We start from the raw sequence: 16,804 nt of genomic DNA, 5'->3' as shown, positions 1-16,804 counted from the left end.
CTAACTAATTGAAAAGCAATAAAACCAACATTAAAACAACATGGCACCAATTATTTTTTTTTTTTTGTAATATATCTATTATATAAGTAATATATGGTAATATATAAGTTTTAGCAGCCTTCTATTTTTACTTTTAGTTCTTTTAGTTGTAGATTTATTTACATTTTAAATAGCATAAAATATCTATCATTTACATAGTAATACATTTCATTTCTAATATCGTGGCTTTCCATTTTTTCCCCCAAATGTTTATGCGCCAATGCCAGGTGTGAAATCTTCATGAGGAATGGACAGAGGAAAAATTACTTGAAGTTGCCACTTTTGATTCTTTGGACAGCGATGATATATAATAAAGTATTTTTAAATACACACAAAAACTATCCCAACACAAGTGAGAAGAGTGTATAATCATCAGAGTTGTGAGATGTTGGATATTTGAGAAAGGGGCACTGATTTAGGAGAGGGGGCACTACAGGTAGCACTGAGATCATTTTTAAAGAAGCCTGCATAATAACACTGGCCTATGGGCATGACCCTTGTTTGACTCTGGGGCAATAACTTTTGGACACACAAGTGCTCTGGCCTCTACATCTCTATGAAGAGTTTGTGTTAGAACGATTAAGACTTTAGTTTATGTAAAGCAGAGACTGCAGGTCGAAACCACATGGCGACGTGCTGACAGTAATGCGTTACTCATGTAGCACAGCTTGGATGGAAGAAGTTTGTTTGTCACTGTGAATCATAGTTGTATTGTAAGTTGTAACTCATTAGTCACAGCTGAGACTAGCTGCTTGAAATAGCTGAGACAGAAGTCATGACTGCTAAGCATTCACCAAAATGGTGTAGTATTTACAGCACTGTTATGACTCTTTTATGTCATGAAAAAGGGCACACTTAAATATTTTTATTTTATCTATACATTTCCATTCATGGGCGGCACGGTGGTGCAGCAGGTAGTGTCGCAGTCATACAGCTCCAGGGGCCTAGAGGTTGTGGGTTCGATTCCCGCTCTGGGTGACTGTCTGTGAGGAGTTGGTGTGTTCTCCCCGTGTCCGTGTGGGTTTCCTCCGGGTGCTCCGGTTTCCTCCCACAGTCCAAAAACCCACGTTGCAGGTGGATTGGCACTCAAAAGTGTCCGTGTGTGTGTGTGTGTGTGTCGGTGTTGCCCTGTGAAGGACTGGCGCCCCCTCCAGGGTGTATTCCTTTCTTGCGCCCAATGATTCCAGGTAGGCTCTGGACCCACCGCGACCCTGAACTGGATAAGCGCTTACAGATAATGAATGAATGAATTTCCATTCATGTATTTCCACATGTCTGCTTCACGGGATGTAGCACTTCTGTGAGCGGCCTCCCGCTTCATAGCCATTGCGACGTTAATTGAAAGATAGCATAGCTACCCTTGGTCATAATGAAACAGAATTGTTTGATTGCTTCTGTCTGGTTCACCAAACCTACCAATCCTGCTTTAGAGTGAGGTTAGGAACACTCTCTTACTTATAACATACAGGTGAAGAAATGCATAAATAAATAAATGCAAAAAATGTGGAAAATATAAATAAATATAAAAATACACCAATAAATAATTATATGAACAAATATATAAAAGTAAAAGACCAAATAAATGTTCATTCATTCATTATCTGTAACCGCTTATCCAATTCAGGGTCGCGATGGGTCCAGAGCCTACCTGGAATCATTGGGCGCAAGGCGGGAATACACCCTGGAGGGGTGCCAGTCCTTCACAGGGCAACACAGACATACACACACATTCACACCTACGGACACTTTTGAGTCGTCAATCCACCTGCAACGCGTTTTTTTTGGACTGTGGGAGGAAACCGGAGCACCCGGAGGAAACCCACTAGGATACCGGGAGAACACACCTCCAGGCCCCTGGAGCTGTGTGACTGCGACACTAGCTGCTGCGCCACCGTTCCGCCCCAAATAAATGTTGATAACTGGAAATGTATAGATTAATTAAAAACATTTATTTTAAAGTGTGCCCTTTTTCATGACAAAAATGTTTTTAATTATATATCTATGTATACATTGATTTATTTATAATTATGTCATTTTAAGTGCCCCATTCACCATAAATCACACAGATCGTGGTTACAAAAATGAGTGGCCTGAAACTGCTCAACGGAAGCAGTTTTTTCAACGTTTTTGTATTATTGTTATTTACGTATGTGTAAAAGTGTATGTAGGTTCTGGACCTTAAATCAACTGCAATTTCTGAGGTCAACAGAAAGCCCACACTGCCCCCTTGTGCTGCAATCATGAAATCCTCCAAACTGTAAACAAGTATTCCCAGCCCAGCAGTAACTAACGCTACAGCCACGTACACTCTCTGTCCATTCTCTCAGCTCCACTGACCACACAGGCACACTTTATTGTTCTGCAATTACTTACTGTTGAGTTATATTTAAACTTTTATAAATTAACAGGTTTGGCCAAACTCTTCTCAGTTTTGTGTCTCTGTATCTGGCTCTGACATTGTTGTGGTACTAACATTGTCCTTATTTATGGACAGCCCAGTGTTGGTTGTAGATTGACTGAGGCCCATCTCATCATTTCGAAAGTGGTAGTAGTACAAAAACAGGAAGAAACCTGAAAAGGAGTTTTATTAAATATGTAATCATTCACTGAACAAATGCAAAAAAAAAATATTCTTTTACAATATTATGTCTTATTTGTTCTTTGTAGAATTGAAGCTTGTCCTGGGAATGTCTATGAACTAACTCAATCATGTACACATTTACTCATACTTAATTAAATGCTCCACAAGGGGTGCTATTCAGTGCTTAGCATCAATATAAAGGTGAAAGCTCTGGGCAGCTTTAGAGATGAACTGCCCTTTTTTAAGTCTAAAAAGCTGGGGACACTTTTACACTGCCAATCAACCTACACTTCATCATTACCTGTAACCCCACAATGCTGCTCTCCCCTTAGAACTGCCAGATCTACAAATACGAACTAGGACTCCCCCAGTGACATGATATTAAAAAGCCAGGAGTATGAAGCCTAGCTTTAGCTTTCTCAGAGACGAATGGAGGCAGCCACTTTGTCTTTTAGAACCACTACCAAAACACCACTAGATAACAAGCTTAGAGTCTTTTCAATCCAAAACACATGCAACAGAATATATCTGCCAAAAACATGTTCCTAATCCTTAGATCTGCACAGTAGCAGCCCTGAAGCTGTACAAACAGAGGAAGTCCCACTTACCTTGGAAAGAATTGAGAATGGTGAAAATGTAGTAAGACGGAATGGCCATAGCTCCGTAACTAAAGAAGGCCACTCCCCATGTCAGGCCCAACAGGACAAGTAGACCCAGGATTGCGGTTGTTTTTTTAGAAGATGTTCGGACGATGTTATTGTTTGCAAATCTTGCTTGGATAATCTTTCGGATGACCATAATGAAAATTGCTGACGTGAAGATGAAAATTAATGCATAGTAGCCAACATTCACTATGAAATGAATGTAGATATTTGAGATCCAGCATCTGTGAATTTGAAAATGGAAACACTGAGATTTTACAAACAAGGGGTCCTTTGGATCATTTGTTGTAGAGATATGAAAATCATCACTGTCCAAAAATAAAAACATGTATGTCCAACATAGTCATTTTACAGAAGTGGAGAAAAAAAGGTTTTATTCCAAGTAATTCTGAAGCATTTCTATTGGTCCATTCATTCATTAAATTTTTCATAAAATGTGAAGGACAGCTGCTGTGTTCAAATGGTGTAGTAACGTAAATATTGTCAAAAACAAAGAAACATACTTTTTTTTTTTACTTGGAATTAGTTGGAAAGATGCTTACATTTGTATATTGCTCAGGGATTGATAATTTCCACTACAAGCAATTATAATGACAACCACAGCTGGAAATCCTGAAAAGAAACAAGTTACATTTTTGAGTGATGCAATACATTTTGGAATTTTTAGATCTACTGTGTGGGTTTGTAGCATGTAAATGTTGTATACACTGAACAATTTATCAGCTTCACTAACCATACAGAAGCATTTTGTGGTTCTACAATTACAGACTGTAGTCCATCTGTATCTCTGCATACATTCTTACCCCAACTTAACCCTGCTTTTTAATGGTCAGGACCCCCACAGGGCCACCACAGAGAAGGTATGATTTGGGTGGTAGATCACAATCTGATTTGGGTGGTGATGTGTTACTGTATGTTGTGCTGGTACAAGTGAATCAGACACAGTAGTGCTGCTAGAGAATGTCTGTCTTTGTTGTTGTGGTTCATTTACTTGTCCCCTGGAGGTTTACCTAATGCACATGAGGATTGGCCAGATATAAGGCTTGCAACCTCTTGTGGTTAGGTATGAATCCAATGGCTGGTCTGCTTACACTACTCCAGTCAACATTCAGACCAGTGTTTGGAGTTTTTGTGATGAAATCACTTCCAGATTGGAAGTTTGGAACTTGTTATTAAGTGTTTCAAGTTTGTTACTTCAGTTCTGAAGTAACAAAAGTTTAATTTCACCTGGGCAACCAGAGTGGGGCATTAATATGAGTATAAAGTGCCTTATAGCCAAATCACATTTGGGATAGAATTATGCTATGGTTCATACAATAATAACCAATGTAGAGTTTAGATTCTTAAAAGTACCTTCCAAGTAGGGTTGGGCGGTATAACGATTATACTGTATACCACGGTATTTACAAATGAGGCCGGTATCTCAAAATGAGGGCGGTATTTATGACGTGTGTGTGGTGTGTCAAATTTCAGTTCTGTGTTTTTAAAAGTCGGCTAAAATGTTCATGTGCATTTAAGAAAGCCACAGGGAGGGGCGCTGTGGGCGCTCAATGACTGCTGACGATAATGTTAGAGAGAATATTAGAGTATGAAGGTATGAAAAATGTGAATTCCACCAGTCTCTACTTCCAAGACTGTACTTCCATTTAGCTTTACCGAATAAAGGAATGAATGTATAAATAAAAGAATTTTTCATTGATCAGGACTCACCCCATCCCAAAAAAATGAGTGACTGCTTGTACTTTCTGTTCTTCATTATGACTCCAGTGAGGCTTATGTAGAAGTGGAGTCCCTGGATGAAGAACCAGGTGAATGTGGCTAGCATGGAGTAGTGCATAGTTGCTGCTATGATGATGCAGGACATGCTGTTTTTGGAGCTTGTTATTTGCTGGTTGGAGAGGAAGGTTATGTTCAGGAGGGACAAAGCCACAAACAGGTTCATCAAGAAGGTTGTGCCTAATGTGGTCTTGCAACGCCTAAAGAAAAAAAAATTGACAAGCCAGAAGGTTACTCCTGGTATGGTTTTGGCACCTGCATGCTCTTATACACTCTATTTATGAATGTTTTTGGTTTAATTTAGGAAAAGATCAGTCTGAAAAACATGATACAACTGTCTAAAATAACTTTACCACAGCACAAAGTGAATGAACAGGCCAGTGAGAAGGAAGAAGGTCGACAAACCACAACCAATGCAGGTGATGTATGTCAGATTTGTCACATCTGCTTCTGGAATGGTTTGGTTTGGCAGTGCCTGGGGGAGCATATGAAAGGAAGCAGTGGTCTTTAGGGAAATGCAGTGAATAATTTCAATGTTAAACTCCAAATTAGCTACAAAACTAACAAAGAAGACAAACTGAGGGTGGCTGCCCCTAGTCAACTAACATGAATGGTTGGTTTTCTAAACGAATATGGGTTCATAAATTATTTTGTATGTAGAACACAATTCAATGCACATTTATTTTTAAATACCTAACTTAACCACACAACAACTTTCCTTATTTTGGCTCAGCTGGGTGAAGCTACTGCTGCGTTAACTGGTAATTAGCTATACCTGTTGCGCCCCTTTCACACAGGAAGGTCTGGTAACCCAGGAATATTCTGGAGGAGCTGTACATGTGACCGCGAACACCCACAACAATTGTCCCAGACTTTGCACAGACTTTATCTCACAATCCTCAAGTATAGACTACAGCTAAAGTCTGAGATTCTCTAGAGTTTCTCCAGTATATATCTGAAAGAAGCTTAGGGCTTAGATCCGGTATTTGGTGATGCCCGACATAGTGAGTATGGCTGGGATCAATTCCCTGTTTGAGTCTGTGGGCTGCATATGTGTGTACCAATTAGAAAATGTAACATAAAATATTGAAATGTGACATTGAATTATTTGGGGCTAAAGTTTTTAAATGACACGTTTGATTTTGAAATGTTCATGTAGAATTTCTTACCAGCAATATTGCAAAGAAGGTCAGATGAGTGCAACTGCATTTAATTGTTGTTTTGGAAATGTGTGTGGCACAACCCGAAGTGGTCCAATCCATGTTTCCTTCACAGGAGAGTGACACAGTGTAAGGTTCAGTGAATGTTTTCAGTAGTAGTACAATCATTACAATCTAATTAATTACCTTCACCATCCCATGAATAGCAGGCCATGCCAGGTTCAATCTGTGTAAATACAGATTTAAAGCAATGTTCTATATATTCCATTGTATTTGCTTGGAAATATATTACAGTGCTTGTATTGTGTTCTATAGTTCAATAAAACCATTTCTTACCTTATCCACATGTCTGAAGGTAAGGTTTATGGTCTTAGTGATATTTGAGATATTGGCTCCCATTGATATTCCAAAAATGTCACTTTTTAAAAGAAGGGAACTACTGCTGTTATCCTAAAACAAATAAGAAAGACATGTTTTTGAGTATTAAGCCATATAATTATATATAAATGTCCAGGTATATTACAAAAATAAAAAAAATAGTAAAAAGTAATACCAGGGAAATGTCAGGAAACTGCAAAACCACCACAAATGCTGTTTTATTCGTTTGGTTCCCAGCAATATTAAATGCTTCGTCTGGAATTTCTAAAGAGAAGTCTAAATTCATATCCTGCGAATGACTATTCACAACCTGTTTAGGAACATGGTTAAAGAAAAAAATATCATTGTGTCAAAAGAAAAAAATTTGAATTAGTTGAACAGCCATCAAAACTTTAAAATGACCTCTTGTTTCTACACTTTCTAAGCTACAATTCCATACGGTGGTTCATCTGTTTCTCTGCCTACTTTAGTAGCCCCCAGTCACCCTGTTCTTAAATGGTCAGGACACATTCCACCACAGGACAAGTATGACATTTTTTTGTGGATCATTCTCAGCACTGCAGTGACACTGATGTGGTGGTGGTGGTGTGTTAGTGTCTGTTGCACTGGTATGGGTGGATCAGACACAGCAGTTTTTAAACACTGTGCCCACTCACTGTCTACTCTATTAGAAACAATGGTCTTGTTGTTTCTTGTCAAAGACAATATCTCATCTTTGGCATCCTCTAGTCCTTCATCAGTAATTCATCAATGGATGCTGCCCACAGGACACTTAGGACTTGTTTTATTCATGCCTCTGTTAGTTCTATTTTACAATAGGACATTTTTTACATCATGTTAATATATCATTTATTTTTAAGTTGGTTATTTGAATGTGCAACCCTTTGGTCAACACTTGTTGTCTTTTAAATGTGCTATATAAATAAATTTGTCTAGTTGTCTTGTCTTAAAAACTCTAGCAGTACTTCTGTGTCTGATCCACTTCTCCTACAAGAACAAACTTCTACTACCACATCATGGTCACCGCAGGGCTGAGAGTGATCCACCATCCAAATAATGCTTTTATGCTATACCTGTGATGGTTTTGTGGGAGTCTTCACCTTTCAAAATTAGGTTTAAAGGCAGTGAACAAACTATGGATTACAGCCTATAATAGTAGAATTACAAATTGCACCTATATGGTGAAACTTATAAAAGGACAATGAGTGTAGACACAAAGGAGGTCATTTTGACTGATGTGTGTATGTACACTACACATGCAAAAGCTTTAAGATGGATCTTCTGATGGATGATTTCTCCTACTTTAAAATGCACCTGTTGTTGTCACATTTGTTCAAGTGTGCATGCAGAGTTTTCTCTCTGTAGAAAAGCATTGCCAGTGGAATAGGAAGCTGAGATGTTGCAAATAAAGACGTGTAAACCCCCAAGCTAAATGTTGTAATGCCAAAAACATGATGGAATATTATAACACTACAATTTTTGATTTGGCTAAATAAAAACCCTGTGTGGAAGTAGTTTGTGTGCTGTGTGCATGTGTGTGTGTGTGTGTGTGTCCAAGTTCTTACCTGTATCCATGTACCATTGACAAACCCAACACTGACATCTGTGTCTGTGGTTTGTTTTTGAATGAGGCCACTGGCTATTCCAATCCTAACTGAGGCATAGTCTGCATCACCCAGTGTGCTCACCAATGAAGTGATGTTGTCCAGGATATCGCTGCAAATTCAAAAGCAGCTTTTTTCCCCATCCTTTAAGTATTGTTTTACAAAGTTATGAATGCTTATTAAATATTATAAAAAGTTTCTTATTCCAGTGTCATTGATTGCTTTGGAATATGCTGCTTCTTTTGATGCAGCTTGAGGGTTATAGCAAAATGGTAAATGTCATGTTCGGGAACAGCTATGTTTAAGTTCCAAAGCCAGTTTCTGTGTTATTGTAGTTCACCTACTTAGGCACTAGAGGTAGTATATCATGACTAATGTAGCACTGCTGAGGTAAGCAAACTTTTCTCCAGAGGCCCACTTGTCAATTATAAAATGATATAAAATAATATAATGGCGCAGCAGGTAACACCATTTTATTGGAAATTACCTGTTTGTATGGGTTAAATCAATGACCACAAGGGGAAGTAAGCAACTTGGCCACAATCTAATTACTTTTAATCAAGCATAGCTTCCCCAACACTGACTGGGGTCTTTATTTCGCTCTAATCACACATGACTACACATGATTGCTTACCTCATTTTACCCTGACTAATTTTGGATTCAGAAGGTAGTGAAATAATCCTCTCTGGACTACAGCTCCAGCAGTGTGTACTTCTATTGAACTGAACACTGAGGATGTACGTGACATTTTTTCCTGAAACATTAAAAGTGATCTGATTAATTTCTCTCCTAAAAATAAGCATTACTCTTAGTTCAGTTTTCATATCCTCATCACTATATTAATTGGATTAATGGAATTATCACTACAGATGTTATATTGCAGCCATTTTAAGTTACACACTTATTTTTGTCCAATTTGAATATTATTGTAATTTCTCTTCTACTTTACACTATGCCAGAATTGTACCTTAAAGATATTATATAATTTTTACCTTACAATTACAGCTTCAAAATCATTATGAAGCATCCAATGAGGAGGGTAGTTAGGGGATGGTTTTTATGGACTAAGTTGATTTTTTTTAATTATATAACAGCAACCAAGTGTTTTTATTCATACTGTTAAAGGGTTATGTTCAAATGTACATGCAGATGTACCAGATGTTTGCTTGATTGAAGAGATACACAAAAGATGACATTTATGAACACGAAAATGGTTCTCAATATTAACATACACAAATTTTATGATCAGATTTGATCACATGCAACTTTGATGAATGACAGCTATTAACCATCCAGTGATTTTCACACATAAAGAAAATGCTAATTTTCATGAACAAATTAAATTATTATTATGCATGTCTGGTGAAATATATGCCAATATTTTTAAAAAGAAAAGGTAATAATGGTAAGCAGGCCCTGACACCATTGCAAGGAGAATGTGAGTGAATTAAAGATGTGAAGCTCACCTGCACATGCTGTGCTGTTATAAGGTGTGAGCTGGTTGCATTTATCATCAAGTGGGACATCTATGAATTTCAGATGATCTTAAAAGAAAACAACAACTCACAGTGAATACTGAAAAATGCAACTGCAATATAGTTTTTGGAGTAATTTAAGGGTTAAGAGGTATTTAAGAAATGTCAACTGTCTAATGTCTGTCTGGATATTTGATATGACTCCCTGAATCTGATATTTGATCAGACATAAATGTATTTGAATACATTACTGTATGCTCACACCATATAAAGTGTCAAGGATGTTTTCAGAGCTGGCTTGTGTTAAATTCTGTATGTAGGACCATTAGATATAGAAAAATGACGGGATTATGATGGGATCAATGGGAATGTGTTCCTATTTAAAACCTGCACAATGCCTAACAGCTAATAGTTAATCTATCATATGTCATCACATCAAAGCCTCTGTCCGTACCCATTCTATGTGGAATTAAATAATCTAGTTTTTAACCTGGAGGTCATGATTCCCTTGGGGTTTTTTGACATTGAAGTCACAAGATTGCTTCTAAAAACATCCTTATACCAGGCATTCCAAACAGTTTAACAGCAATACTCAATTAGCAATCTATAGGGGTTTTGCCTGATCATTAGAAGGGTGATGGAGAAGGGGATTATGATGCTATTATGCAGATGCTTACATGGAAAAGATCAATGTGAAAATGTATCTGTTTAGAACCTGCACTACTCCTGAGAGGTAATTCCGAGGAGTCTGTCTAAAAACAACAGGATTACAATACATTGTGATTAATAAAACAGACCTGATCTACAGCAGTTAAATGATGGCAGCAGGATGGAGGCATTGGTTATGACCCGCAGTTTAATTCCAGAAACATTTCCATACAGAAAGACTTCATATCTGTCATTATATTTCGACACATTATAGGAGTAATTGGATGTACCAAAGGAGCAGACTCCTACAAAATGAAGTGAAATGTTTAAAGATATTCAGGAAAATATGTAAATACAAAATACATCTTCTGTGAATTCATATACACTTTACACTATATACTTTTATATAAATATATAAAAAAATATAAAAAATAAAATATAAAATTCTTATTAGGGTTATATTTCTACTAGTAGCTTCTGTCTTCTGGTCTCTAAATGCCCATCCCACTGGTGGGATGAAAAAAGGAGGAGTCAGGTTGTGTGCATTTTCATTCTAGTCAGAGTGAAATAAATCATAGTAGGATCACAGCTTTCTGTCTGCTACCACATCTCCTGTCACTGTGGAAACGATACCACTTGAAGTTTTGAGTGAGTGTAAGAGATTATTCACAGCATGGTTTGGAAAGGAAGGATTGTATTCCTGTTTGGAATAATGGGAAATGTAGTTGATACGTCAGTTATATTTCTTTTCATGTGACTATTACATATCACATACATGCATACCATGTGTTTGACATCATGCAATTACCAAAAAATGAAGAAGAAACAGAAAAATTGTTGTGGGAAACGGTTAATCACTGTTCTAAAAGTCACATTACAGAACTTTCTTACTGGTTCTTTACCTGTAACTAATATATATCTAGTATTTATATATAAGAGACGAGGTAACTGACCTAATTCTCCTTGTGTGATGTTCCTGGAACATCGATCCGTCCACAGTAATGATGTCATGTTCATATTATTTTTATCTGTCATTACAAAAGAAAGTATAATAGACAGCATTCTAAAGTCCAGAAATTCTACTGCTTGTGATATTTAAACAGAACTCATTAAATCCAAACTCACAAAAATAGTTGCATTGTGAAGAAGTTGAAGTCACTGATGAGTTGAAGTCAGTGATGAAAATATATTTCTGACAGGCTGGAGAAAATAAATAAATAAAAGAATGGACAGGTGTATGTGAATATTCGAAATGTAGAAATGGCAATGTAAAAGAATACGTAGCATTAGATTAATCATTTGACACTTAAATAGCAGTGTTTCTACATCTAGTCAAATGCAATCTATTAAATAAATGGTTATTTTGACTGTATCACTTATAACCAGTGTTGGACATAGTACACAAACCAAAGTACAAATGCTCAAGATAAAATATTACTCCAGTAAAAGTAAAAATCCTTGATATAGATCTCTACTTGAGTAGAAGTACAAAAGTAATTATCTTCAAATATACTTAAGTATTGAAAGTAAAATGTACCATGACATATTATAGCTCTAATGTCCTATTATCATTTTTGTAACAAGACTCATCTTTAACACATTGTAGGTGAAAAGACTCTACTGTCATTTTTGACTCTACTGTCTTTTAATAGAATGTCATTAATTAGTCTTATACTGAACACAGCAGAAATGGCCGAAGAATAAATACAATGAATTATGTTATATCAACTATTACATACACCCAAGGTTGCTGTCGCCTGAATATTAAACTCAATTTATGCTTCTGTATTGAACCTATGCCGTAGGCAGTGCGGCCTGATGTGCACCACTCCAGAAATGTAACTCATCGACACTACACAGACCACAACGACTGTGGTTTAAGTTGCTCAAATTGACGAATGTGGTTGAAGTTGCTCAAATAAAGAAGTTCAGAAATATAAACTCCTAATTAACTACACTCCCTAAATAGTGAACTTTAAAGATTCGTAAACCTAATACCACTACACCACTACATTGTGTACTATAGGGTTGAAGAAGATGTATGAAATTCAGCCCTATTGGTTTGCCGGGGTATTAATTACAATTAACATTTACAGCACTGTACCGAAATTGGGACGGGAAAGGGGTGGTTTCCTTCCTTGCTCCAAATGTTAATAGTGCAGTTTCTGCAGTGCTGAGCCCAGAGTAGCAATGACAGACACACTATTCTCCTTATTATAGGTCAGTGAAGCATCACAATGATTTTGAAGCTGTAATTTTACAGTAAAAATATAAGCTCTCTGTTTTGTCTACATAGATGCATAGCATAGTTTGAGCGATTTCTGCAATTCTGAAACACACTTTTGTCAGATACTCTTTTTTTTTTTTTGGACTTGTTTATCTCTCTGTACTGATTTTGGGTTTTTGGACTATTTATTCTGGTTTTGACCTCGCTTCATGTATTGTGTTTAATAAACCTCGCGGAGAGAGCTGTGTGGAGTAGGGAGATTTTTTCAGACACGTTATCTACACCATTCACACGAAAACCAAAAATTAATAGCAGATTTTCATATTATATTGGAGAAAAGTAAAATTTTGCCCAAAATTGAAATACATGTAAAGTACAGATACATGAAAAAAGTACTTAAGTACAGCAACGAATTACATTTAGTTCGTTACTGTCCACCACTGCTTATAACACAAGAGTAAATCTAATAATTAAGGCATTACATACAGTAGTCATATGCAGCAGCATAAGTAATAACCAGGGCCGCTGACCACAGGAAAGTCCACTTGAACAAAGGCATATTCAGGGTGCTGCGGGGGAAAGGAACATCTGATGTAACAAATTAAACTGCAGTCACGAAAATGTTATTTCAAACTGGTCTCACACCTATTCGTGAAATAGTCACATATATAGGGGACTGCAATTTGTGACTTAGTCGCATATTTTCCACATTTTATGCAACAATATCATGATCATGAGTGAATGGGTAATTACCATACAAGTAACACGAAAACGCTTCCTCATTACATTATGCCTTATTCCAACAAAGGCATAAAGTATTTTATTATACTATTTCTCCTAAGCATTGCTTATTATTGGTGTCCTACTTTAGCTTTAAAATGTGGAAAATATGCAACTATGTCACAAATTGCAGTCCCCTATATATATGACTATATCACGAATAGGTGTGAGACCGGGTTGAATATTTAGCAACTTTAAGCCTAACAGACAATCACAAGATTCCACTGAGACATGTGAAGACAGCCACTGCCTCTTTTCAAGCTGGACAGCTGAACAAGATTTAAGGCCTCTTAATCACCCAGAATTATCATACCAGCTAGTAAAGAGGATAACAGGAAAGAAAACGGGGCCCTCTTACCCACCCAGAAAGAAAGAAAAATTATGCTGCATTGGACTCCTGGCCTTGGATTACTGAGGCATCCAGAATGATAGAACCAGCGCTTTCCCAATAATCAACCATTAGGGTGTACACACACTTGGCCCTGTTGAAGTGTACCATGTGCACAAACACACTTACATCGTCAGACGGTGGATTGTACTTTATGACTTATTTAGAGTTGTTTTTCCCAGCAATGACTCTCAACAGTCATAGATTTATTGGCTATGCAGCACATATATTGTCAAACACATCCAGGAAACTTTGCCCTTAAGCAGTACACCCCAACCCTGAACTGGACAAGTGCTTACAGATAATGTATGAATGAATTAATTAATTAATGAAATAAAAATAATACACACTTTTATACATTTTACATGTAACCTCTCGCATCTGGTGCCCCTAGTGGCCACCTGATCATCATGGAATTTTTTGATATTATGTAACCACATTCATTAAACATGAAATACATGCACAAACATCAGTGACACCTCAGATTATAAACTGAGAAATGGAATGTAACTGACTCAGAAATGTCAGAATTTCAGAAAATCAATATATATTTCAAACATATGACGTATAATAATATAAATGGATTATCCTCTTGTCCATATTATATTCTTTACTAATGGACACATTGTGTATATATAATATATACCAGTAATGTATACCGTTCTGAAGCATTTCAGCATATATTTACAGATTTACATATATTTTTCAAGCATTAAACTTATATATTCAGATGTTTTGTGATGACCATATAGGCCCAAACTATTGCTCTTATATTTGTTGTCCAAATGGAATTTTACTCAATTAAGACCCAGTGGTATATATTTTTAAATCCTGTAACAGCTGTAAGTAGTGGTTCCTACCTGAAGAGAGATGTCTTGTCTATTGACATAACAACTCTGTGTGCGTCCAAAGAATTTTGTGAATATATTTCACTTGCAAATCATGTTTATTCAGGTCACAGGCAATGTCGGGTACTGATCAAATCTGCACGAACTGATATGTACTGACTATATATTTTTATAAATGTCTGAATGATCAATAATGGTTTTTACTAATGTTATTCATTATAAAAGGGGACGTCTTCAATTGTGGGGAAATGCTGTTTTCTCTGGTTGGTTTATGTTAAGAAGCTCAGCGTCTTTTAATGTGGAACGGTATGTTTGAAAGAAAAAGATTCTTTAAAAATAATTATAATTGTTTGTAATTGACTGAAATGTAACTTGTCTGTAAGTTTTTATTCACAATTTGTATTACCACAGAAACACATTTGTAACAAGTTGTTTAGTTTTGCAACACCTTCAGTCATGCAGTTAACTGAAACAGCAAAAATAAATAAATAAATAAACAAATAAATATTACCCATCAATGGAGTAGGAAAAGAGGAATCTCCTCACCTTGGTTTGTGCTTTTCAATGTTTGGAGTTCTCTCCGTTGTCTAAAACAATGACAGACGCCTCTTACTGCCATGAACAGAGCGAGAAGCCTAGCATACAGGTCTGAGATAGTTTTTTTTTTTTTTTTTCCAGGCACTGGTGCTTTACAAACACATTTAAGCATGTTAAGATCACACAAACAGACAGAATTTTATTAAAAACTATTTCTTAATTAAAATCCTGAACATCCCTTTAAGACTTTCTAAATGGCTAGTTTCAACATCTCACCTAATCTCAACTCAGCATCTTTTCCTCTTAATCAATTTCAGGGTCATGGCCCCCCAAATATGTAGTATAACATTCCCCACCAGCCACTTTTGCACTTTTTTTTTAGCCTTGTGCAAATACAGTACAAAACAGACAAATCTTCTTGGGGCCATTGTGACTAGGCGCCTTTGGTGACTACTGCAGTCACTTCATGCAAATAACATGCTGTAGCTCCAGGTAATTAAACATTTTTCTGAGTGTACGGCCAGATGCAAATCAAATTCCCATCAAAGCCACAAATATGAAAATTATTCACCACTGATCCTATTAGATTGCATGACTGAGAAAATTGCTGTTCAGTGCTACCTTTACGCACATGGAAATAAGATCTTATTTTGTTTCAGGATTCACAGCACGGCAAGCATAAGCGGAACTGAAAGTTTTTACATGCAAATTAATACGAACATCACAAAAAAGTTATTAGATCAGACAGTATTAGATGGCATGGCCTTATATTTATATTCAAGTCTTGTGAGTAATATAATTTTTGAACACTAGACAATTGTGTGTCTATTTCATGATGAATTGAACAGAATAGTTGCCATTTAAGGTTTTGCTCTGACATCCATTCCTGTTTTACTGCTTTTACTGATCAGGGTTACTGTGAATCCTGAACACATCCTGAACAGGGCTATTTTATTTTTCATGATCTCAAAATAACTAAGGATAAATGTCCTTCTTTTAATTACCACAGGAAACATTTTCAAATTTCTCAGCTGCCTTTCTGAAACAAGATACTGTCTGACTTTGCTGAGGGATTTAAGCCTTTGTCTGCAAACTGCATATAATGACTCTGAAGCAGCTACACATGAGCTTTAGCTCACCATGTCCAACAATAAGCATGGGTAGAGTGTAAACCTCTCCAGTATTGGACTGCAGAAGTATGGGTTGAATTTCCATCCATCCATTATCTGTAACCGCTTATCCAATTTAGGGTCGCGGGGGGTGATGATTCCAGAGCCTGGAAACCTGGAATCATTGGGCGCAAGGCAGGAATACACCCTGGAGGGGACGCCAGTCCTTCACAGGGCAACACAGACACACACACATTCACTCACACACCTACGAGTCGCCAATCCACCTGCAACGTGTGTTTTTGGACTGTGGGAGGAAACCGGAGCACCCGGAGGAAACCCACGCGGACACGGGGAGAACACACCAACTCCTCACAGACAGTCACCCGGAGCGGGAATCGAACCCACAACCTCCAGGCCCCTGGAGCTGTGTGACTGCGACACTACCTGCTGCGCCACCGTGCCGCCCTGAATTTCCATCCAATATCTGCAAAAAAATCCTCATCTTTCCCAGAAGAGACTGTAGTGATGAATGTAGCATATTAATACTTATTTGTTATTATTAGTAATATTATTAAAAAATAAAAAATC

At 37.0% G+C, this 16,804-nt stretch overlaps 1 protein-coding gene across 1 annotated transcript; it reads right to left on the bottom strand.

The window, feature by feature from the left end:
• Window positions 1-1,269: 1,269 nt before the first annotated feature.
• LOC136665730 (adhesion G-protein coupled receptor G5) lies at window positions 1,270-13,128 on the bottom strand. Its single transcript, XM_066643437.1, has 16 exons — window positions 13,038-13,128; window positions 11,450-11,524; window positions 11,278-11,352; window positions 10,474-10,629; window positions 9,668-9,745; window positions 8,835-8,955; window positions 8,162-8,312; window positions 6,772-6,906; window positions 6,555-6,668; window positions 6,405-6,444; window positions 6,228-6,325; window positions 5,412-5,533; window positions 4,993-5,258; window positions 3,825-3,894; window positions 3,229-3,506; window positions 1,270-2,610 (listed from the first exon to the last, which is right to left on the bottom strand). The coding sequence occupies exons 1-16, from the start codon at window positions 13,108-13,110 to the stop codon at window positions 2,465-2,467; spliced, it is 1,998 nt and encodes a 665-aa protein (XP_066499534.1). The 5' UTR covers window positions 13,111-13,128; the 3' UTR covers window positions 1,270-2,464.
• Window positions 13,129-16,804: the final 3,676 nt, after the last annotated feature.

Source organism: Hoplias malabaricus, chromosome 1, assembly GCF_029633855.1.
Source record: "Hoplias malabaricus isolate fHopMal1 chromosome 1, fHopMal1.hap1, whole genome shotgun sequence".
In the NCBI taxonomy this organism is placed as follows: domain Eukaryota; kingdom Metazoa; phylum Chordata; class Actinopteri; order Characiformes; family Erythrinidae; genus Hoplias; species Hoplias malabaricus.
This window is presented reverse-complemented; position numbering and strand designations above follow the sequence as displayed.